The sequence below is a fragment of the Dermacentor andersoni genome, chromosome 2, assembly GCF_023375885.2.
Source record: "Dermacentor andersoni chromosome 2, qqDerAnde1_hic_scaffold, whole genome shotgun sequence".
Lineage (NCBI taxonomy): Eukaryota > Metazoa > Arthropoda > Arachnida > Ixodida > Ixodidae > Dermacentor > Dermacentor andersoni.
The window spans coordinates 111,048,714-111,071,706 of NC_092815.1; the positions used below are offsets into that span (position 1 = coordinate 111,048,714).

At 44.9% G+C, this 22,993-nt stretch overlaps 1 protein-coding gene across 2 annotated transcripts in view; it reads left to right on the forward strand.

Moving 5' to 3' along the window:
* The window catches only part of LOC126541235 (probable ATP-dependent RNA helicase DDX23), a 36,908-nt gene that overhangs the window by 6,869 nt on the left and 7,046 nt on the right, over nt 1-22,993 (forward strand). For both annotated transcript variants that reach the window (XM_050187928.2, XM_055076584.2), the window contains exons 7-15: nt 3,049-3,179; nt 3,813-3,989; nt 4,512-4,591; nt 11,089-11,314; nt 13,076-13,221; nt 15,913-16,090; nt 20,418-20,507; nt 21,579-21,728; nt 22,430-22,581. In XM_050187928.2, the coding sequence (XP_050043885.1) occupies nt 3,049-3,179; nt 3,813-3,989; nt 4,512-4,591; nt 11,089-11,314; nt 13,076-13,221; nt 15,913-16,090; nt 20,418-20,507; nt 21,579-21,728; nt 22,430-22,581 (1,330 nt within the window). The remainder of the gene's footprint in view (nt 1-3,048; nt 3,180-3,812; nt 3,990-4,511; nt 4,592-11,088; nt 11,315-13,075; nt 13,222-15,912; nt 16,091-20,417; nt 20,508-21,578; nt 21,729-22,429; nt 22,582-22,993) is intronic.

Sequence of the window (22,993 nt, forward strand, 5' to 3'; positions counted from 1 at the left end):
AGGGGTTACTTTGACATAATGAAGAATACAATTTCAGGATTAGTTCTTTCTTTTTCTGGATTGGCATGGTTCTTTTGCTGCCCACGTGTTGTACTGTTGTTGTGATCCAGAGTCTTATTTGATCATGGGAGTTGGATGACTAGAACATTCTAATCTGATTATCAAAACAATTGTGTGATTTTCAGGTAGCTTTACCTCTTGCCTTTCACTTTTACATCATTTTGTGATGTGCAGGCCACTGCTCTTCATTAAAGAAAATTTAATTCTGTAGTTATATGTGCCAAAACCACGATCTGATCATGAGGCACGTCGTAGTGCGAAATTTTTACAGCTGCTATTTTTTTACATGCATCTAAATCTAAGTGCACGAGCATTTTTGCATTTTGACCCCATATATATGTAGCCACCGTGGCCAGGATCGAACTTCCAACCTCAAACTCGGTGCTAGCACAACACCATTCACTGCTCTCGTAGAAGCGACCTATCAGCACGACTTTAAACTGCCAGTGTAGCCTGCCCTTAGTTGAGATTTATTACAGTTAAACCTGGATATAATGAAGCTGCCAAAAGCTCGCAATTTTTCGTTACATGCAGGTTTTCGTTACCTGCAGGTTTCGCGTGAAGGCTCGTACGAATGATGCAGAAATGAAACCAAATGGCTCAAGATATCGGTGAAGGTGAACTCAACCTTCAAGCATTTATTTTACAGCGAAAAACTGTGTAATTTCCGCTTGCTTTGTCTGCACGAGTGAAGGCACAACACGCCGCTCCAAAGAAGCTAAATCGTGTAAAGCTCCTTCATCGTTGCGCGAGCCGACGAAACGGTGCAAAATGTCCATTGCGTTCATCACCTCCTTTGCAGTAGGCGCGTCACACGGATTTGCCTCACAGGCACCATCATCACCGCCATCGGGATTTTGCATGCTTTCAGCTACTGCTGCATCAGTCATTTCTTCTGTAGCCACGGCGGCATTGTCAGCAAACAAGAACGTTGTTCAACGTCGTCAGATACACCACCGTTAGTGCGTAGCTCATTCCATGCTTCGGTCACATCGGACCGAGTAGAAAGGTCTTCCCCCTCCTCCTCGTCGGTACCAGCCTGTGCGTTTTTGGCTATTCTGGCCTTTAAAAAGCAATTCATGATAACTTCTGCCCTGACTTCTTGCCAGGAGGCAGCAAGCATCTCGACTGCTGGATAAATGTAAATCTTCATCTCCCGTTCCAGACGGATGTCAAGAAGTATCTTCAGGCTTAGTCGGCGCCGGTAACAGCATTTAAAACTGGTAATGACCCCTTTGTCCAGGGGTTGTATTAGGGACATGCAGTTGGCCGGGAAGTAATGCAGTGCAATGTTAGACAGATGCAGGCCTTCGACGCAGTGCACTAAGCAATTGTCCAGCAGTAGGCGAACTTGACGGCCTTGCCGCTTGACGTCCTGGTTAAATTCCTTTAACCACTCAGAAAATATTGGCCGAGCCATCCACGCTTTGGATTTCGCCACATACTTCATGGGCATACGCTTCGTTCCCTTAAAACACCTGGGACGGGCACTTTTGCCGACAACTAGTGGGACTCGCTTGTCTGTGCCGTCGAGGTTGGCGCACAGCAGAATTGTTATGCGGCGCTTGCTCTGCTTTCCGCCGCGGCAGTCATCACCTTTTAACGCTAGCGTGCGGCCCGATAGAGCTGTCTCGTTGGCATTGTAGATCTCAGCCGCCTCGAAGTGACTCAAAATTCCAGGCAACATGTCAGCCGCCCACGAAGCAGCAGCATCGCTGTCTGCGGAGGCAGATTCGCTGCTGGATTACTCTTCCGACGACACCGTGCCGGCTCTTGAATCCCTGCAGCCACCTGTTGCTTGCCTTGAAATCGTCATGGCCCAGGATACACGCAAAATCCTTTGCCTTCTGTTGCAAAATCGCGCCACTTATGGGAACATTTCTGACTCGCGTGTCCGAAAACCACGTGAACACTGCCTTGTCCACATCAGCATATGTGGACAGCTTCAGTCTTTTTTTCTTCGAGCTTGTTCCCGACTCCACTGCGTTTCCGATTCTGTGTTCCGCACTCAAAATCGTTGATAGGGTGCTTGCTGGAATGCTGAAACAGGCGGCCATGTCCTTCCTCTTCTTGCCCGTGGAGACTGCGTTTAAAATTGCGAGTTTGTCTTCAAAAGACAGAACTTTCCGTTTTCTGGCAGTAGAACTCATCACGACCAACCGATGATGCAGTTACAAGCGGAGACACACGATTACACGCCGACAGGCAGGCCTAGCACCTCCAAAAGAAGTCGGACAAACCAGCACCAGAGCACGGTTGACACACGTACACGTGCAGACGCAGGACAACATGCAAAATGGCGAATGCAACGTGTTGTTGTTCGTCATCGTCCCTCCCCCTCTCCCTTCCCCCGCCCTGGCAATGAAAGAAGCAGCCATCAGCATTGCTTTTAAAGTGAATTCTTACACAGAAGTGTGTCTAAGCCGTTGAAACAAATGAAAATGACAAAATAAAAATGCTTGTCCTCAAATACATACAATAAAAAAAATTCTGCAAGAGAAATCAACTGCCACTACAAATGCCACCTGGTGTTATGCTAGACAAGCAAAGCCTGAAAAGGCTGCTACGTTAGGCATGGAGCGGCGCCAGCCGCCACAATCATCATCATCATCACTAACTTTGCTTAGTCGCGGCGATCCCAGGCGTTCGCGTAGCTGCTGGCTCCTTACAGTATTAATATTCACTAATCTAGTGCATTTCTTCGGCCGAATTTTCCTTAAAAGTGCAAAAAGTAATGACTGATCAGCTTTGCGAGTTCGTTACATGAAGGTTAACCGCCGCAGCGCGTTCGTTACATTGAGGTCGAACATACATGGGCTCCAATGGGGACAGCGTTGGGGAATTCAAAAACTTCGTTAAATCCAGGAATTCGTTACATTGAGGTTTAACTGTACTAGTTTTCACTTACTGCTTGTGATGCCATCCGCTGAGTTCTGTGTCAGCAAGTCTGGCTTTGAGCCCCTCTTACCACATCCTGCTGCCTCACAGACGATGTCTCCGACCGCCTGGACAGACGGAGAAAAGAGCGAGAGCGGTACCGTGAGGTCGATAATGATGAAGATGACAGAGACAAGATCAGGGAACACAAGGACAAAGAAAAGGAGTTTGAAGCTATCAAGGCAAGTCGCTCAAGTTCTTGGAGCTCGTAACTTTTTGGAAGCATTTGGCTGACAGGTCAGTCAACTCTGCATGTTAGGTTGTGACTAGCATGGGTTGGCCTCAGGGTACGTGGAACTCACGCAGATTCTGGTTGCCACATTAAAGAAATGACATTGTTGTCTCGTCAGCCTGTTCACCTTGGCTCCTGATTAGTCAACTTAAGATCATTTCCAGGCTGCTCAGCCTATTTTGTAAATGTGTGTAAAAGGTGCAAAGGCATGATAGACTGGCCTGACCATGCTTGCAGCCCATCTTCTGCTATGTCTGCCGGCACCAGCAGTGCTCACTGTGGTGCTTGGATAAGAGGCTGCCTTAGACTTAGCACTTAGGGTAGCTGCACGTAGGCTTTGTCAGAGGTCCTAGCTGGTGTTGTCAGTACATGCACTGTGGAATGCCTCTGAATGTTCTCTTTTCGCTTTTATGCAGAGCTGCCATTCAATTCACTGAAAACTAAAACCATGAGAAGCCGTTGAAGCAGAAGGGATGTGGTGGAAGGCCAATTGTGGAGTTAATTTTATGTATATGTGTTTAGACAACTTGTGGAAGAGAATTGATATTTTATCTAGTTGTGAAACTGTTGTGATTTCTTGCAGGAACGCTACCTGGGCCTCATGAAGAAAAAGCGGCGTGTGCGGCGGCTAAATGATCGCAAGTTTGTCTTTGACTGGGATGCCTCGGAGGACACAGCCGTGGACTATAATCCCATCTACAAAGAAAAGCACACCGTGCAATTCTTTGGCAGGGGACATGTTGGAGGCATTGACCTCAAGGTAAGCCTTCTTGTATCCTGCTTTTCACATGGAAGAGGCCTCGCCTTCCGTCCTAGTGGGACAGCTTGCTGTGTAGCCTAAAGTGCAAATTTATAAGTGCAGTGGTCATTGTAAGCCTTCAGCCCTTCAGAAATAGATGACTATTCGCCACTTCATAACTTCTTTATTACTCAGCCCTAAAGTCGTGCTTACCTTTTGTACAGATCTCCGGCAGACTGGTCACTCGTGCAAGGGATTGCTGTCTTTCTAATTCACCGCTGCTGCGGTCATTGTGATGACAACATTTGGTTGTACAGCTTTGACATAGAGCACAGCATTAACAGCTGTTCACTGTGAAACCATTAATCTGACTCAAGTAAATAGGGCTATATCAAGGCCAGTCCTGGTGTCAAGGCCAGTTTGTTCCTTAATGCCTATTAGGCTTTGTCATCTTGTGGGTGAACATCAGAATAGGCAGTAGTGAGATACAATTACAGGATAATGTGTTATCATCCAGGCAAATTCTCTACTTTTCTTTTACAGGCTCAAAAGAAAGAACAGTCCAAGTTCTACGGTGAATTGCTGGAACGTAGAAGAACACAGGCTGAAAAAGATCAAGAAGTGTAAGTCTAGTTATATACTGGTATTAAGCAACAAAACACAAAACACTTGAGCGATGTATTCAGTGCTGTTAGATTGCTGCTAAGCAACAAAACATGGGGGAACAACTTGAGTGATATATTCAATTCCTGTCCTGTGAATGTTCTAACAGGGGCAATAGAATTGGGCATGTTGTTTATGCACACCAGCTTCAACAACAGTGCCAAGAAGAATGAAGACTGTAGGCATATGTGTTTGTCTCGTTTGTCTCATTCACCATTTTTATCTGTTCTGTAGCTGGTTCAGGATCACCGTATGTACAGTTAGCTTTCGTTAATTTGGCCTTGACGGGGCCAACAAAATTGTTCAAATTACCTGGTAGGCTGAATTAAACAAGAGGTAGAAAAAAAAACAACGTCAAAATATGCTTTATTGCGTGTGATATTTGACTTCTAGTAATTCACATGAAAAGGAGTATTGTAAATAATGGTGTATCATGTTTCTTCAATATCAAACAGCTTGATGGACAGCTAAGAGCACGAAAATAGCAGATAATTTGTTGTAGCACAATTGTGAGAAAAGTGGCAGACCCATGAAAACGGGAAGAAACTGCGAAATGCAAGTGATGGAAAATACTCCGAAATGAATGGTATGATGGGAAAAAAATATTTTCACAGCTATAACAACACACACAAGACATGTTACGACTATCCAGATAATGAAGAAAAGCTACACAGACAAGCCAGCAATTAATTTACTCAGAATGGAATGGTATTTTGATGCTGGGCATGAGATGGATGGTTGAAGCTTACTGAATGTTAACGAGTCATATTCTTTTGTACAGTTGACAAAAAAAAAAAAAAAATGTAGCAAGCTATGAAGCCTTTCCTGGACCAGCTGCATAAGAATTTGGCGTGCACCGTCAACATCATTGCCTCTAATGTGCAATCCAGTGAGTCCTCCACTTAACAGCTGCAAGGTATTGGCAGCTCATTGAGTGTGCTGGGGGTCTTTTTAGGATCAGCTCTCTTTTTAGGATCAGTTTGTTTGATCAGATTCTTTCTGCTCAATTCGCTTCTTATTTTCTTTAATTTTGCAATTTATCCACTACATTGTGCAGAATTTTAAGTTGCTTGATATTACATGCCTTTTTGTCTGTGTGTGCGAATTCTGAATAGTAAATTTAAAATTGAATCTCAAGTACTATAAAGAAAGAAAAAATCCAAATATCGAATCGAATATTGGAAAAATTTTCACAAAATGTAATGCTACAAATTTTGGGCAATCAAATACAGTGCTGCACAGGCTCAGAAGTCTCCTTGCATTGCATAACAAGAATGTAGCAGACTCTCATTAACTTAGGTACACACAGTCAAACCCGGCTATATCGAACTCGCAAAAAAACGCCTATCAGTTCGATATAGAGCATAATTCGATATAAGCCTGCTAAATAATTGGATGTCATAAAAGCACATGCCATTTATAAAACCACTTTATTAACGAAACTAGCTTAGTTTGGCATAAATTAGTCCTGCATTTTCTTCTGCTTGGGCAATTTCGCTGCCTGCGACGCACGCACTTCCCCACGTTGTCTAAGGAGTCGGAGCAGCTGAGGCCGTAACCTTCCGCATTCGCGCAGAAGCGCCGGACTAATGCGAGTGCACCAATCACTTCGGAGGATATGGGCAAAGGACCGTAGTTGCTTTCCTCAATGTGCCTACTGTCATTTGTGCTCGGTACGATGTCGGCGATGTAGTCTTCGTTTCCGGGCTCTACCGTGGTCGCGACACCATCATCTGCACTCACAAACTCGTCCACCGTTGATTCGAATGTCCCGGAAATTCTGACAGCTCGCTCCAAACTTCGGCAACACGGGCGATGGCTTCGTCGCATTCATCAGAATTTACTGTCACCACCGAGCACGCGGAAACCGGCACGTATGAAGAACCACTCGTACATGGCCGTGCGTACGTGTCGGGTGCCACGGGCATTGGGTCGCGAGTCTGGCTGCTGTAGCCCTAATCATGTCAAGAGGGCTCCTCGGAATCTTGCATGCTGCGAGAATATCCGACTTCTCATCGCGTTCGACGCGATTTATGATTTCGATCTTCACGACGAACGGCGAATTCTGCCGCTTCATCACGGCAACACTGCGGGAGAAGGCCCACAAGGCGCTAACAGGATAAACCAGAGGTGCAGCCAGACAACTCGCACTTTCGCCACAGAACACCTATACAAACTTAGAGAAGGGAAACTGTACCTTCCACTGTGCTACGGAAATAAGCGTAGCGGTGGCGTCGTGAACTAAAGTATGCGACCGCAGGTGGCGCTGTACAACAGGAAATGGAAACGGGGTTTTGCACACGCTTTACCAGGTGTTCTGTGGCTTTACTGGGTTTCTGGCTGCTGCACCTCGATCGTGCTCCCGCCAGTTTGGTTGCTGTGTAGCAAACGTAGCGCCTACATATTTATGTAGGCGCTACGTTAGCCACACAGCAACCAAACTGGCGGGAGCACGATCGAGGCACAGCAGAATACATGTAGCGCTGAGTCATATCGAGTTAAGACACACTCTGAACTGACTTTTAAGGGCATCCCGAGCGGTTTTTGTTTATTACGCCGCCGTTACCCTGAGTTAAATTGTGCCGCCGCGCTCCAGCTGTTGCATTTCGTGTAGGGCTACTGACGGAATGCGGTTTCCAGGTGGCACGATGGCCTCGACTGGAATAAACGCACACGACACCAAAGATTGAGTAAGCCTGAAAATATTTTATTTGCATTTTACAAGTACAACAAAAAGCACACGTCTACGCATCCACACAAACGCGGTTACATAGTCAAGAACATAGTCAAGAAATGGCTCATTAATAAGGTTAGCACAAACGCACAAGAAAGAAGACCTAAGCTACAAAATGTACGGTCGGCTGCTAAGTATGATAATTTCCCTGTCACCGCGTGTCACTTTTATACAGCATCTTTACAGCACTATCAGGCCGGGTAGTTTGGCGGAAAGAACGCAACAGCTTATACGGCCGTCAGCTGCCTCTTCCTTACGGGTGTCATAATTATCCTAATCTCCGCATCAACATCGTGCAAGTTCGCATACAGGTGTCTATCTGAACCATATGTGCCAGCTTAATACACGTGTAGTGAAATTATGATAACCACTGCGTCTTATCAAATGTATTGGTTTTGCAAATGCGCATTACAGCTGACGGAACGACATACTGTAAGTGAAGCACGAGAGAACAAGGACAAAAGGAGGATACAACACTTGAAGAAATGAAGAATTAGTAGGCATACAGCAAACAAGCGATGACAGAGAACACACAATGATGCATCGGGTGTTCTGTGACATCGGTTTACGTACTTACGATGTTATGGAGATCAACGGCATAAAAACGTACCTTCAAGCGTACTCCCTCAACCTCCGCCGCATTCATTATGATAATCAACGCCTAAACAAAATGAGGCACTATTCTTTGCCAAGAGTAGACCTTTTTACAGCAAGTCTATGTAATGACTCTCAGACGAAACCAGCATGCTTTCGAAAATGTTTTACCGCCGTAGTATTCGAACGCCAACGGCCAAGAAACATATCGATACCAATAGGCTGTCGGCTGTCGGTGGTTAATCGAGCACAAAAACCTTGACACTATGACTAAAAAGCAGCTTCAACAATCAAATTAAAAAAAAATCAACTGCCTATTTGCCTGAGGTAAAAAAGCATCCTTAGACACCTCGATTGTTCATGTCAATGGTTTGTGTAAATTGAAAAATTCAGCATGTTCAGCGCCCCTAGCAGAGAAGGCACAAATTAAAGTATTCGACCAAACTACAGTAGCTCCACTTGCGCGCTTATGCTGAAACGCGCCTCGATTGATTTTTCGCCCTCTGTGGCCATTTGTTGAACTTGAGAGTGTGCGGGGCCTGCTTTTGCCATCTTGCACGAAGAGAGCACAACAGCTTCTGATTGGCTGTCTGAGCAAGCGCTGTAGGCGGGCCAGGATCATCTTTTGCTGGAGAGTGTCGCTAGATAGGGATCTAAAGAAAGGAAGGACGCTTGATTCTGCAACCCGTGTGGGAGCACGGCGAAGCGTCGTCAGGGGAGAGGGGGTGGCAAGTGAAAGATGATAGAAAAAGAGGGAGGATGTGGCCTAATAGACTCCACTATGCGCGACACGGGGAGTGTCGACGGCTCCCCCGAACAGCCCGAGGCAGCGCGGTCACGGTAGGGAGAGCGCTTGGATGGAGCTGCGCCGCCGGGTTTCCCCGCTACCGCGAGGGAAAGCCAACTTCTGGGGGCACTTTTCTGCCGCTTGACGTTCGATATATCGGGAGTCACTGCAATATTTGTTCGATGTAAGCGTAATTTTTGCTATATATACTCATTGTAACTATACCGTGACCAGAAATTGTTCGATATATAGAATAATTCGATGTAAACGGGTTCGATATAGTCGGGTTCGACTGTATAAATCAAGATATACAGTACGGTCTACTCTTATTAAAGGGAATGCCAAATTAGGATGCCAGCACTGATTATAACTCAGTTCTAGTATATGAAGGTCTGTGAAACATATCTATATCTTTATTAATCGAATATCTGTTGCATAGAATTAAGGGCTTTTTTTGTCTCTGAAGCTAATGAATTAGTGACATTCTCTTGTACTGAATACCCATGAGGTTCTCAGTTTAATGGTAGACCTGTGTTTTGTGGCAATCATTTATTTATTCCATAGAATGTTCAATTTGCTTTCCAGTTTTTCTCCAAAAATACAGAAGGCTTACGCTAACTTCACAATAGCTGGGTTATCGTAAGGTCAACCTGTGCGATAGTTGAGAGGACCACACATAACGTGACACGATGAGAGCTCCACGTGTAGCCTGTGCTGACGGTAAAGAGCAAGCACCATCTGTGCCATTTTATTTTCAGGTTTTATATGGTCTGCCACTTGTCACATACATATTCTGAAATGGTCGGCAAGTTTGCACAATGCTCGCTCCTCTTCCCCCGTCCGCACATATGCATGCAGCCGGGCTATGACACTTCTGCAAGCTATATAAATCCAAACCTTGTCTTGTGACGAGTTACTCAAAGCTACAAAAAGAGACCAATGTATGTCAGAAACGATGTCAGGAACAAGACGCCGCTGTGTGGTGTGTCGCAAAGATGGCGGCTGTGAAGAACTTTCTTGCAATCCCGTGCACTTGCTTTTGTTTGCGAGGTTGTTTGTTAACTTTCCGAGTGTCTTGCAGCTGCTGTGATAGATCTGCATTGATTTGACACAAAATTGTAACTAAATTTAGTTGCCGACGCCCAATCAAGCAGCACCGATTATGTCTAATGGCCTTGGCAGTGTGGCCATGACAAAAATTTGCTGCTGGCCAATCTGGTAATGAATGCAAGCCGTCGCGGAATGCTTGCCTCTAATATGTTTGTGTGGGTGGCTCATCAGTCATCATAGGTCCAGAGATCACGCATGCAGGTTAGATTGATGGCTGTTTAAATGGTGTGAAGTTTGTCGCCGTGTATCCACCAGGATGTGCTTGGCTATCAGCAACTAATTGGCCCAATCATTGCATATCCTTTCGCGCCTTATGAAATACGCGCTGATTTTGTTGCCACTCCTTTGTTCATGTGACATTATCATTTTGATTGCGTCCATTGACCTGGACGAACTTTGTACCGACAGAGGCGGCCCTGGCCAATGCAGCGCCGTTCTGCGAATTGCAGCATTTGGACACTGTGTATGCGATCAATGCATCAATGACGCCGGGGAGCACTTGCAGTGACCAAGTCCTTTACTGTGTCACCCAAGGTGGCCCGTCCATAGCGTGCTTTGTGCTCCTATTGTGCCTAAAACGAAGTGAAACACTTGCTTGGGTGGCATCGAGCACGAGAAGCTCCGTGGCACACGTGACGTGTGACATTGTGCCCGTCTCTACACCAAATATATAGAAAAATCGAATAGTAGATATTCAGTTTGCGAATAGAATTATTCAAATGTTCACTGTTCATTTAGATTCGGTGATAGTCGAGTATTCGTACACCGCTAGTTTTTGTTGCAGCAGTCTCATAATGACACAGTGGGGCTGCCAACAATAGGGGGCTATGATTGTGTGAGCAGACAAAACAGCACTTCACAGAAAAGGCTGCAACCTTATGAATTCTTGGCGTTTTACAGCCAAAATCTAATGTTTGTTTTCTGGCATAAATATTTTTTTCATAAATGATGTGTGATGTTTTAAGAACCTGTTGTGATGGCATTATCGCCAGAAAAAAAAAAATTGGATGCTACCGTATTATATTTTTTAGAGCCTTTTTAGAACTCCAACCTCTTTAAAGCTGCGTCTAGAGTTAGGCATCTAGAACTGAAGGAAATGCCTTGGAAAGTGTTATGGCATTTACATAGCTGTGTTTCTTGGTCCTGTTGCTTTGCATATTGCTGATCTCTGAAGAGATACAGAGTTTCCGTGCATCTGTATAATAATATAATAATGGCTGTTGTCTCATCAGGGTGCGGCTGAAGAAGATCAAGAGCAAAGAGGAAAAGCAGAAGTGGGATGACCGGCACTGGTCGCACAAGTCCTTGGAAGAGATGCAGGAGCGGGACTGGCGTATCTTCCGTGAGGATTTCAACATCACCATCAAGGGTGGCCGCATTCCCAACCCACTCCGCAAGTGGTCCGAGTGCGGCCTCCCCTCCGTCATCCTTGATGTCATCAAGGAGCTGGGCTACAAGGTTTGAGCTTGTTGTTCCTGCTGTGTGTGTGATTGTGTGTGTGCGCTTGTGTGGCTTGGTTACCGGCACTTCGGACTGTGAATCCATGCAGTATGATGTCTGTGGTGTGCACAGGTTGCAAAAGAGCCTATACGCTCAGGGCATCAAGTGTTATGTACATGAAGGATTTATGAAATCCTACATGTATAGATTCTGTAATAGCACTCACAGTTATGTTACTGAAGATGAAAGCTACTATTGGGTTAATTACCTTAGGTTGGAGCATTGATGGGGAATTAACAAAAACATAAGGAAAGCATACTGTGATTGTGCATAAGTGCCTGGTGTCAAAGGTATTTTGTGTGCTACAAAGGCTCCAGTACTGCATGGTTTAATAGTGCTTGCAATGATATAAAACAAGGAAAACCTGTAGGCACATGCTTGCAGCTGCTTCAGTGAGAAGTTCTGCAGGCTGCTTTCGCTATCAAATGTCTGAGAGCTTGTGGTAATAGAGAATGTACCCAAGCGTGCGATGGGTGAACAAGGTCGGCTGTGGCAAGAATGGCCTGTGACAGAGCATTTGCATCGTCATGCGATAAGAGCCACATGCCCAGGTACCTACACCAGGCATAACACACTGTCGCGGGCCTGTCTCGCTGCAGCCGACCTTGTTCATTCATCGCACGCTTGAAAGCAGCACAATTACAGTGCGCAAGCGCCCCGTCACGTGGTATTTTTTCATATTTGACGGGCTTTCTTTGGAATGCAGAAAAAAGGACTGTGTGAGATATACCACGTTGGAACCAATTTATTGAGAGGTTTCTCAAGGTGCTCTACAAATTTGCATATCACACTTGGGGTCTGCAGCCAATACTTGTAAAGTTGATTATTTAAACATAACTAATTCGTTAGTTAAGGGGAAAATAAAAGAATAGGCTGAGTAACTCAAGGCCAGTGCCAACATTATGCATTTGGTTCAACTCGCGTTATGGGTGTCTTTCATTTTTAAAGCTTCGGCTCAAGTTATGTGGGACAACCTGTATACTTGGATGAGGTAATTATAGATTGCTTGAAGAGGCATTTGTCTGATAGCTGACTTAAAATAGGCTGATGACAGTGATAATTTATATAGTGCATAGGTTGCCTTACTGCATGTAGCTTTCTTACATCTCAGCATTGTAGTGTTAAACCTGCTTTCAGTCATCATCATCAAGTCATCAAAGGACTTTCCCAGATATCTCCAATGCCCCTTTCCTGCATCAACCATATTTACTGTTTACCTTGAAATTTCTAATCTCATGACACAACTATGTTCACTTTCCTGTGGCACCCATTCTGTTCTTCCAATAGACTGGCATTTATCTGCCGTACGCATTACATGACCTGCTGCAGCTCCGCTTCTTTCTTAAATGGTGTATCTTCTACCTGCATTCTATCTTCGATTCCTATATCTGTCTTTCTGTGTTTTACCTTTACACCTATAATTTTTCTTTCCATGCCCAGTTGTGTGTTCCTTGGCTTCTTCTCAAGTTTGCTTGTTAGCCTCCAAGTCTTGGTGCTGCAGGTTGTTATTGGCAGAGTACATTTCTTTCCAAGAATATTAGGAAGTTGTTCTTCATGACTTGAGACTGCCTGCTAACAGTATGTGTGACAAACAAGCTAGCTTGCTACCCGTCTTAGCATCACTGTATTACTGCATTTGAAGTGCATAAAAACATAGAATCAATTGTAGCATTCTTCTATGTGCCTTCACACAAACTGACATGGTATCTGTGCTCACAGGACCCCACGCCAATCCAGAGGCAAGCCATCCCCATTGGTCTCCAGAATCGGGACATCATTGGTGTTGCTGAAACCGGCAGTGGTAAGACATTGGCCTTCCTGCTGCCACTGCTGGTGTGGATCACATCTCTGCCCAAGATTGAAAGGTGACTTTCTGAACTTGGCATTGCTTGAGCTATTTTAGTCATTGACTGCAAATCGGGAAGACTGATCGGCCATGCAAGTCTTTCATGAAGGAAATGTGTGCAGAAGATTTTCAAGCACTTAATGGCAGACTGGAAAACACAGTAGTGTTCGTAACGGGTGTCCAATGTCACGAAGTGGAGCTGAGTAATGATTCGGAATTTTGGTTTGTATGTTCAGCATTCCCAAGCTGAATGAATTGCAGTCTTGATGTAAACTTGAACCTCATGTAAGATGCAAAGCATATTTATATGCAAATTTTGTATCAACACGTACTTTACTTTGGGTATGGCTCCATGGCAACGAATTCCACATTGCCATGAAGCTACATTCAAAGGCAAAAGTTGTAGTCTCACCTTTTGTTTAAGTTTTATAAAATTTTGGTGCAGCTGATACATATAAAATTTCTTAAGTCTTTGTTGCAGTTCTTTTCTCGTTCCACCTCATTGCTAGAGCCGTGGATACCGTAAGAACTGGAATATAGGTCGAACTTTTTTTCAAAAAACCATCGCGATAAGTCGACCCTCGATTTATGTACTGGACTTTGGCTGCAAAACTACGAAAGTCTTGCAAAAATGAGCAGATGAAGTAAGCAGCCGCCTTCGCCATCGCCATCAGCAGCTGCGCGGCGTGGCGACATTGTGGCATTGGCATTTCGCGTTTCCATTGTCGCAAAGTTATATTAATTAAAGGCTGCATTTTCATTTTGTTTCAAAATGAGCGGAAGCCGACGTCAATTCACCGTCGCCTTCAAGAAAAAGGCGATTGAGTACACGGAAGCCCACGGCAACCTGGTGGCACAGCGCGAACTTGGAGTATCTGAAAAGAGCATTCGGTAGTGGCGGAGGCAAAAGCAACGTATTACAACTTGCAGCAACCAAAAGAAAACCTAATTTCGTGGCCGGATCGCAGCGGACTGCAGAACTGGAAGGCAAGGTTGCGGAGTCCGTCCGAAAGCTGCGTGTAAGATCGCTGCCTGTGACTGCCGAATGCATCTGTTTGAAAGCGGTAGAGATCGCATGCGCCTATGGACTGGGCAGTGAGAAGCACTCATCATCCGACTCTGATCAAAGGCGTTGCTTTGATTCGGAGTAGCGCTTGCGCACTTCGTGCCCTTCTGTGTACTGTACACCCGACGAATTTTTAACAGTATCGCGCGACCATCGACTCGCGTGTTTGTCAGCACCTTATCATCACGGCACGGAGCGGTGAAATAGCGAAAGTAAGGGCATGTGTACACATGCGCGTATCTCGTTTGTTTCGCAGCGCCGTTAATAAGGTGTTGACAAGCACGCGGGTTGATGGTCGCGCGATACCGCTAAACACTTGGCCAGGTGCACATGCGAGCAGCATTTAAATAAATACTGTCACCATTGTGCAACCCGCTGAGTCGCATTTGTTTCAAGGTAAGGGTGTCATGTCTTTCGGTACTTTTGCCATTGAAAGAGATTTTTTTCATTTTTAGAATTCGTTAGTTGGGGGATCGACCTATATTCCGGTCCGACCTATAGTTCGGTTTTTACGGTAGTTTTCTTTTTCTTCGTTGGCTGTACCGTGTGCCTTCGGACCGGTATTAGGAGGCATGGCATACTTGCAAAGTATATACGCACTGGAACTGGCTGGAAACAGCACCATGGTACAGAGTTTTGCTAATTAATGCACTAAATCTGGAAACTAGATCTACACTGCAGACTATGATATCTGGGCTGCCATCACTTTAATTTGATTTGGAATTAACATGGTATCTTATTTACCTTACTGTGTGTGAAAGATGACAAGGTTGTTGGCTGTGGGCAAACCTAGCCTTGTCAGAGTTGCTGACAGTTGCTTTCACACGAGTATCACTTCTTGTTCACAGCTGGAAGGTCAGACCATGGGTAACATGTTTCAACATGACAGGTGAAACAAAGTATAGGAAGTGATTGGCAGGAACCACATAGAAGTGTGCACAGTGTCTTGTCCACCTTGTTGAACTCACAGTTCACAGTGAACTCACAGTGGTTATGATAGGTGTTGCTATTCAGTAATGTGCTCGGTATCTCTCGTAGAATCTCCAGGAGGAGCTGAGACACATCACTCCTGATTGAGCAGTGGCCTTGTACAAAGACTGTGTTACCTACTTCAGCATGCAGAGCTGCTCTATGGTTCAATTCTCCTAGTAGAACTGTTTCCTCTTAAAGAGCCCTTAACCACGTTTTGTTATTGCAAACAGAGGGTTGAGCTGTGTAGATCATGCGGTGATGATTGTGTCTGCAAAGTATTATGTTGCCATATGCTGCGGAAACAGCTTGACTTCTTGGTAAAAAATGTCAAGAGGAATGGACAACACAACATTTACTGCATCTTGTGTCATCTGTATTGTGTACTGTGCAAGTCATATGTCAGTACTTTCTGGAGAGCTGTGTCCATGTGATTTTTATACTCTTGCTTTTGTGAGCTGGAAAAAACATCAGATAATTGAGGGCCTTTTATACTATTTGTAGTTCTTATTTCCTGAATGTATGAGAACTAGAAGCAATGGGGGTAAACAGCATGTTCATGTGGCCATTTTTGTGATATGTGCCACTTGACCAATGCTGTTCCCGGTCTATTTGTTCTTGCAGACTTTGGAACTAGCGATCAGTAATTTTTATGCTTCTTCCGGCGGTATGCAGGCAAGAGGATGCTGACCAGGGACCATATGCCATTATCATGGCTCCAACACGTGAGCTGGCCCAGCAGATTGATGAGGAGACTACCAAGTTTGCCAAGATGCTGGAAATCCGTTCAGTGGCTGTCATTGGTGGTCTTTCCCGTGAGGAGCAGGGATTCCGGCTGCGTCTCGGCTGCGAGGTAAACTCCTGCCCTGTGCAGACTGCACTACTGGGGTGTTATTACGGGTGTGGTGCTTGCTGAACAAACCACTCACTCGGTTCGATTTTTGACAAGTGCTGGTGAGCTCATAGCCAATGTGATCATACTGCCATATGCTGGTAAAGTGATGTAGCCGCGACAGGGCATTTGTGATTTGAAGCCCCCACCCCCCTCTTCTCCTCTTTCTCTTTTGTCTGTGAGCACAGTATTTTGCCAAATGTGACATTGAGATCTCACTTGTTTGTTGTGCCATTTTACTCGAATCTAACAGGCACTTTTTTCCAATAAAATGGGTCCAAAAATTGTGTGCACGTTAGAATCGAGTACAACCCTAAATCTGCTTTACCATATCGCTATCGGCATTTTAAAATGGCTGCTTTGTACACACTTTGAGCCTAGCTGCCATAGCTTCCTCCATGCGCTGTAGTATGTGTGCTTAGGTTAGTACACTGTCCATCTTCCTGTCCTCTGCGTTTGCTCTGTCAGCATGGAAGTGCCGACTGCGAAGACACGTGATGCTGTAATTAAAAGGAAATTGATCATGTGTGCGGAGATGGACGGAAATCACGCCGCATCTTGTGTGTGGGACTGGCGCAAACAGAAGAGGCATTCTACTCCTGTAGCTGCTGTGTATGGTGCGGCCCCTATCTTGAAATCGATCTGCGATGGAGACAGTCTACACATCTAGGCGCACCGTGCTGCATTCTCATCGGTTAGTTTGTGTTGAAACGAGAGGCCGCACAAAGGTCAATTCGCTCGCTCCTGTCACGGCATTTCGATTAGAGTTTCCGCGGTCACCGAGCGAGACGTGTTCATGTTTGCTTGTGCTTGCGTGACGCCATGTTTGTTAATTTAGTAAGCGAATGTTTAAGAGTTTATACGGCTGATAAAACTACTATCCTTACTTTTTATATAGCTGTTTACTAATTTGCTATTGCAACCGATGCGTCGCCTTTCGGGCGAAACTGCGACTTCTTCTATTTATCGCAACTTTAGTGTATTGGAAATAAATCTGTTTTTCCAAATGAGAGAAAGTTGTATTTCTGTATGAAAGAATGAGGTGCGCAGTACTGTAAAGGACTTTTTTAAGTCATGGCAAACAGGTGCACGTTACAGTAGAAGGTGTTTCTTGTTTTTTCTTTTTTTTTTTTGTCACGAAAAACGGATGCGTGTTACAATTGAGGGCACATTAGAATTGAGTAAATACAGTACTTGTGGACAGCTCTCCATGTTTATGCATGCACTGATGCAAGCTGTCGTAATACGCTAAGAGGTGTTCAGATGCAGCTTCAAAGCAAAGACATTTTATTGATTGCACGTGGCTGTTGAGGCGTGACAATGCGAAGTAAAACCCTGTTGCCCAATTCACTAGTTGTGAGTGCAGTCCAGTCCCTTCGTTGCTCTGTGCAACAGTGTTAATTATCTGGAACCAACTGGCCCACTGTGGAATTTTCCTGAAATACATACAAAGTAAGGATAGTATGTAGTTTTATTGGCCTTGTGAACTTTTAGACATTAGCTTAACCCTTTGAAGGTTTTCGCCGTACATGTACGGCAGCGGTTTTCTGTCCCGCAAGGTCTTAGCGGTACGGGTACGGTTCCGACCCTCCGTTTGAAATTTCGCGCCATAATGACGATGAGCGCTCATCGGGAGATGCTGCCACCTCTTAGCACTTACAAGATGCGTTTGAAATTGGTGCTACCTTCTTGGGGAGATAAACAGAGCTGATTGCTAGCTTCAGCGCGTCGCTCAGACTGCGGCAACGCCCCTTTGGCGGTTTCGGTTTCGCCGCGTGATCGCAACGGAGGCGCGCGAAACGTCATTTTTTTCTTTGTCGGCACTCTCTTGCAGGGCGATGGAAGTTGATTTCTATCTTGATTGGCGCTGCTCTTAGCTTGCTTATAGGGGTGTTCGCGAGGTATTCCCGCTCTCAGTGGCAACGCGCTTTCGCGGTTTCGGTTCCGCCGCGGGATCGCAACGGAGGCGCGCGAAACGTTGTTTTCACTTTGTCGGCATGCTCTCGCAGGGGCGGCGGAAGTTGATTTCTATCTTGATTGGCACTTCTCTTAGCTTGGTTATCACCACTTGCTTGTCAGCACCGTTCGCGAGGTGTTCTCGCTCTCCGCGGCAACGCGCTTACGCGAGAGGGTGCCTCAGACCTCTGCCCAAGGCAGCCGCACGCAGAGATGGCATGTGTGCGCCAACACAACTCCTCGCTTCAAGAGAACAGACACGCATTTTAGGTGTGCAGACTGCGATAAGGCGCTGTGCGTAGACCCGTGTTACAAGGAGTACCACGCTCGGAAATACTATTGAACATTTTGCAGTTCTGAGTGATGCCGACACCAAAATACTGTTCCTAATTATTTTTGACTATTTATTCCCGACTTAATACATTTTGGACATTCAAGATCCGCAAAAAAATAATTTGACCACCTGGGAAAGTTTTTTTCAAAATAATTCGACCCTCAAAGGGTTAATAACTCAATTAACAAGCATGGTGTCACGTGCGCAAGCAAACATGAATGCATCTCACTCTATGACCGCGCATACTTGCTGTCACAATGCCGGAATGAGGAAGCGTGGCAGCAGCAGCGAGCAAATTCACCTTCATGCTGCCTCTCGCTTGAATGCGAACTAAGCGGTGAGAACACAGCACACACGAAGCCATCAGCACTCCGCACACTCTGACCCCATCACAGATCGCTTTTAAGATAGGGCCCACGTAATCGTGCCATACACTCTGGCAGGTTCACTGCAAAATACTCGCCTGCCCGTCTCACGTGAAAACGCCGGCATGCACTCATTTTCTTATTCAGGTACCAGCAACTCCCCTCCCGGGTCATCGTGTGCCGCATTCACAGCTATCGCCGCCAATACCGTTTTGATAAGCATCTTCACCTGTTTAACAGTGTGTGGTGCCGTTGGAAGCATACTGCACGTTTTTAATAGGTGATAACACAAAAGTGCTACCGTACCCTGCTGCAGATTTCGATCGTATGGTACGTTTTCAGGCCTCTAGATCCCATGTAAACAAGAAAAGGCCTGAAGCGCGCACGATCGAGAACAACAGCCACCTGTCGCATCAGCTTCCCCGCAATATTCACCCGCCTGTCACACGTTGAAAGGCTAGCGCACTCATCCTGTCTATTCTTTTCATCTGCCCTCGTTTTTCAGCGCTGTAAAGTTATTTCATTGTGTCTTCCAAATTCACCCACACTTCCATGCTTTTAAGGTTTTCTTATTCCGGTACCAGCAAATCTCCGCCTGGGTCATCATACATCACATTCACAGCTATCGCCACTAACCTTATTGTGATAAGCATCTCCTCTCTGTTTTACAGTGCATCAGACGTAGTGCCATTGGAAGCACACGGCATGCTTTTAGTATGTGATAACCCAAAGATGCCACTGTTCCCTGCTGCAGGTGGTGCGATGTGAGCATGACATTTTGCTCTGGTTGAATTGTAGGCATCGTATTGTATTCTGATGTTGCCCGCCAGCTTGATTTTTTTTCGGTTTCCCGTCGCTGTCTTAGTACAGTACACTACAGGAAAACAGCAAAATGCATCTCGGGTCGCTGGAGCCCGACCAGCTCAACGTGCATCGTGTTGGCGTCTCTAGACGCAGCGATTTGCGCAATACAGTGGACTCTCGAAACCTCAAGGAACCAGGGAAATTGGCTGTGTTTATCAGGAGTTCCATTTACTGAGAGACAAAGCTGAATACAATTGCATGACTACAAGACCAGCCAACCATGAGCATGGTGTTCCATTTAAGAGGCATTTTCGTTTAAGTGATTTCCGTTTATCGAGATTCCACTGTACTTCACATTACGTAGATACAACAAACGTTGAGTGTCAATTTTTTATTTATTTGAGATGTATGTTTTCCCGGTTAGTGCTTTCTTTCCTGCATTTATTTTCCAATACATATGAACAAGGTTCTACTGCACTTGTGCATGCATCAACTGTTGTAACACTATCTCCAAGATAACACCTGAACACTGGCTTGAACACAGAAATACCGAACATTATTTAGCTTGTCCTCGCCACCATGTGGTATTGAAATTGGGTTTACTGCTATTGTAGGCAGTATTATGGGAATGCCCATCAGGGCCGTTGTGCATGTCGCACAATTTAGTACTTCTCTGTACTAAAAAAAAAAAAAATTTATAGGTAGCTTTTGGTGTTTGACCAGTCGTGCTTTTTGTTGCTTTGTTGATTTTGGATTCCAAATTCTGGTGCTGTTGTCATCATGGTGTCATTTGTCAGAACAGTGATATCATGCTTTATTTTCTATGCAGATTGTGATTGCCACCCCTGGTCGTCTGATTGATGTCCTGGAGAACCGGTACCTGGTACTGAGTCGATGCACTTACATCGTTCTCGATGAGGTGGGCACACATTCCTTTTGAACTGATGAGCATGCAAGGAGAAAAGGTTTATTTTAGCTGGAAACATTTTGTTTTGCTGGAACTCCCATTCTTATCTACTGGCAATGAAAATCTCTTGCAGCCTCTCAGACCCAGAAAAGTTGAATTAAAGTTATTTCAGCATTGTATTCCAGCAGAACTTTTTGTTGGGCTAGTTGGTGCATATTTAGCGCTCGTCCGTGTCTCTTCTTCTTGTGTCGTCTGTTTGGCGCTATAGTACTTCAGTAAATTCAGCATTGTACTTTGTTATCTTCAAAGTTTGCATCCTTTAAGCAGCTGCTATTGCACGCTTGAGGGTGCATGCGGAAGAGCTTGTGTAGGTGTGCCACACATAACTGATTAATTTCACTGCATGTAGGTAGTCAGGCTTATAGGCTACAAAATATTGAGGAGAGATCATGGCCTGAACTAACAGAAGAGCAAATCATAGATTGGTGGCCACTAGGAGACGTTTCATTCAATGGCTTGGTTTCTTGGGCTTGCTTGTCCAGCAAGAAAATACCCTAGCACAAGCTTTTGTTAAACCTATAGGAATTTCTTGATGGCAACACATTTTATTTGCTTATGAGAGCTTCGTTCTCATAAAAATTAAATGAAAGAGAAAGTATCTGAAAGCTGTACAATCACATTTTGCAGCCATCTTGGCTTGCATCTGTCTGTATAAATGGCCATGCAGACAATGGCTTCTTTTTTCTTTTTCTTTTTTCGAATTTATGACAAGTGTACATTGAAAGTAATTGACAGGTTATTGTTAGATTTGTTTTACTCACTGGTTAAGCTTTCTTTGTTATGTTGGTTACAACTTCATCTATACTTGACTTGCCCAGCTGACAATAGTTAAACTGTCCACATACGGGTCCTGTGGTTCTGCACCTGTATATACTGTGTACTGAATGCCCATTAAATATCTTGTTGCCATTGCCTTTTCTGTAGTGGTGCAACAATTGTCATTGAGGAAAAACAATAAATTGTGCTGTTCTACTCATCTCATCAGTGAGTCATCGTCTCCTCAGTTTGCATTTGTTGTTGCAGGCTGACCGCATGATTGACATGGGCTTTGAGGGTGAGGTGCAGAAGATCTTGGACTACATGCCTGTCACCAACCAGAAGCCAGACACAGATGACGCTGAGGATGAAGAGAAGCTGCTCGCTAACTTTGCATCTAAACACAAGTACAGGCAGGTGTGTGGGATGGGGCCTTCTTCTTTTTCACTTTGGCAGTGGAAAATCTGTGCAGAGTTGTCTTTTTAGGATGCTTGTTAGGTCATTTGTCGATGGCAATGATTTAGCTTTTATGCTTGTGACCTTCATTCACTACATGTATTATGCGGGAGCCTCTGGACTAGTATAAAGATGGCTCTTTGATTCCCATACTGATGGCTCTCACTTCCCATACTGACCTCATCTGCCTTCCCGGGACTATGTATATTTCATCAGTATTTTTAGCTCTAAAGAAAAGTTGTCGAACATTTCTGACATTCCGTTCACATTCATGTGGGAGTGGAATTGACTGTTTAGAACCTTATAACTTTGAAGCTTCAGATAAAGTTTGGCCAAAGACAACTTTATTTAAAGCTTCTGAGGCCCAAGCACTCTTTCCCTGAATCTTGTTACCATCAGCAGTTTGTGCAACTGGAGGACAACAGACCACATTCAAAATATGAATAAAACTTCCAAATGTGAATGCTTTCGCCTAACTTCTGCGTGAGAGATAGTGTTTATATTGCTTCAGATAATGTAAAGAAAGTGCAGCTTCCAGGCACTCATGATTGTGTCATTGTAAGCTTGGTATTTCTGCCATTATTGATGGGTTAATTGCGAGAGGGACAGTTGTAACTTTTCAGAGACAATACTCACTTATGCATTTGAATTCCATGTTTCAGACTGTGATGTTCACAGCTACCATGCCTCCGGCTGTGGAACGCCTGGCACGCTCCTACCTGCGAAGGCCAGCCATTGTGTATATTGGCTCGGTGGGCAAGCCCGTGGAGAGGGTGGAACAGATTGTGCACATTGTCACTGAGTCTGAGAAGAGGTCAGTCTGCATTTCTGTCCCTATATTATACCATAGTTCTGACTTTCAGCTTCAGTGGGGCAGTAACAGCAGAACAGCAGTAGGGCAAATCTTTCAAGGGATCAAGTCTGACCTTTGGCGGTGTTCACTTGGAAAGTAATTAGCAACATGAGTGAGATGTTACTTGTTGTTGGGTTGTTCGGTGCTTGTTAGGCTGGTTGGTGGGCCATGACATTCAAGCAGAGGGAGGCTGTGCAACACAGCTTTTTGTTGTGTAGATTTCTCCTTGTGTCCTTATCCCTGAAGGCTGCTTGAACATTGAGATCTTCTCCCGATCTCTCATTTTGCTTTGGTGACAAGACAAGAGCAGGATGTCAGTGCGGGTAGATGGATTTAGTGGCTATACCAAGTCATGTTTGTTTTTTGAGGGCCT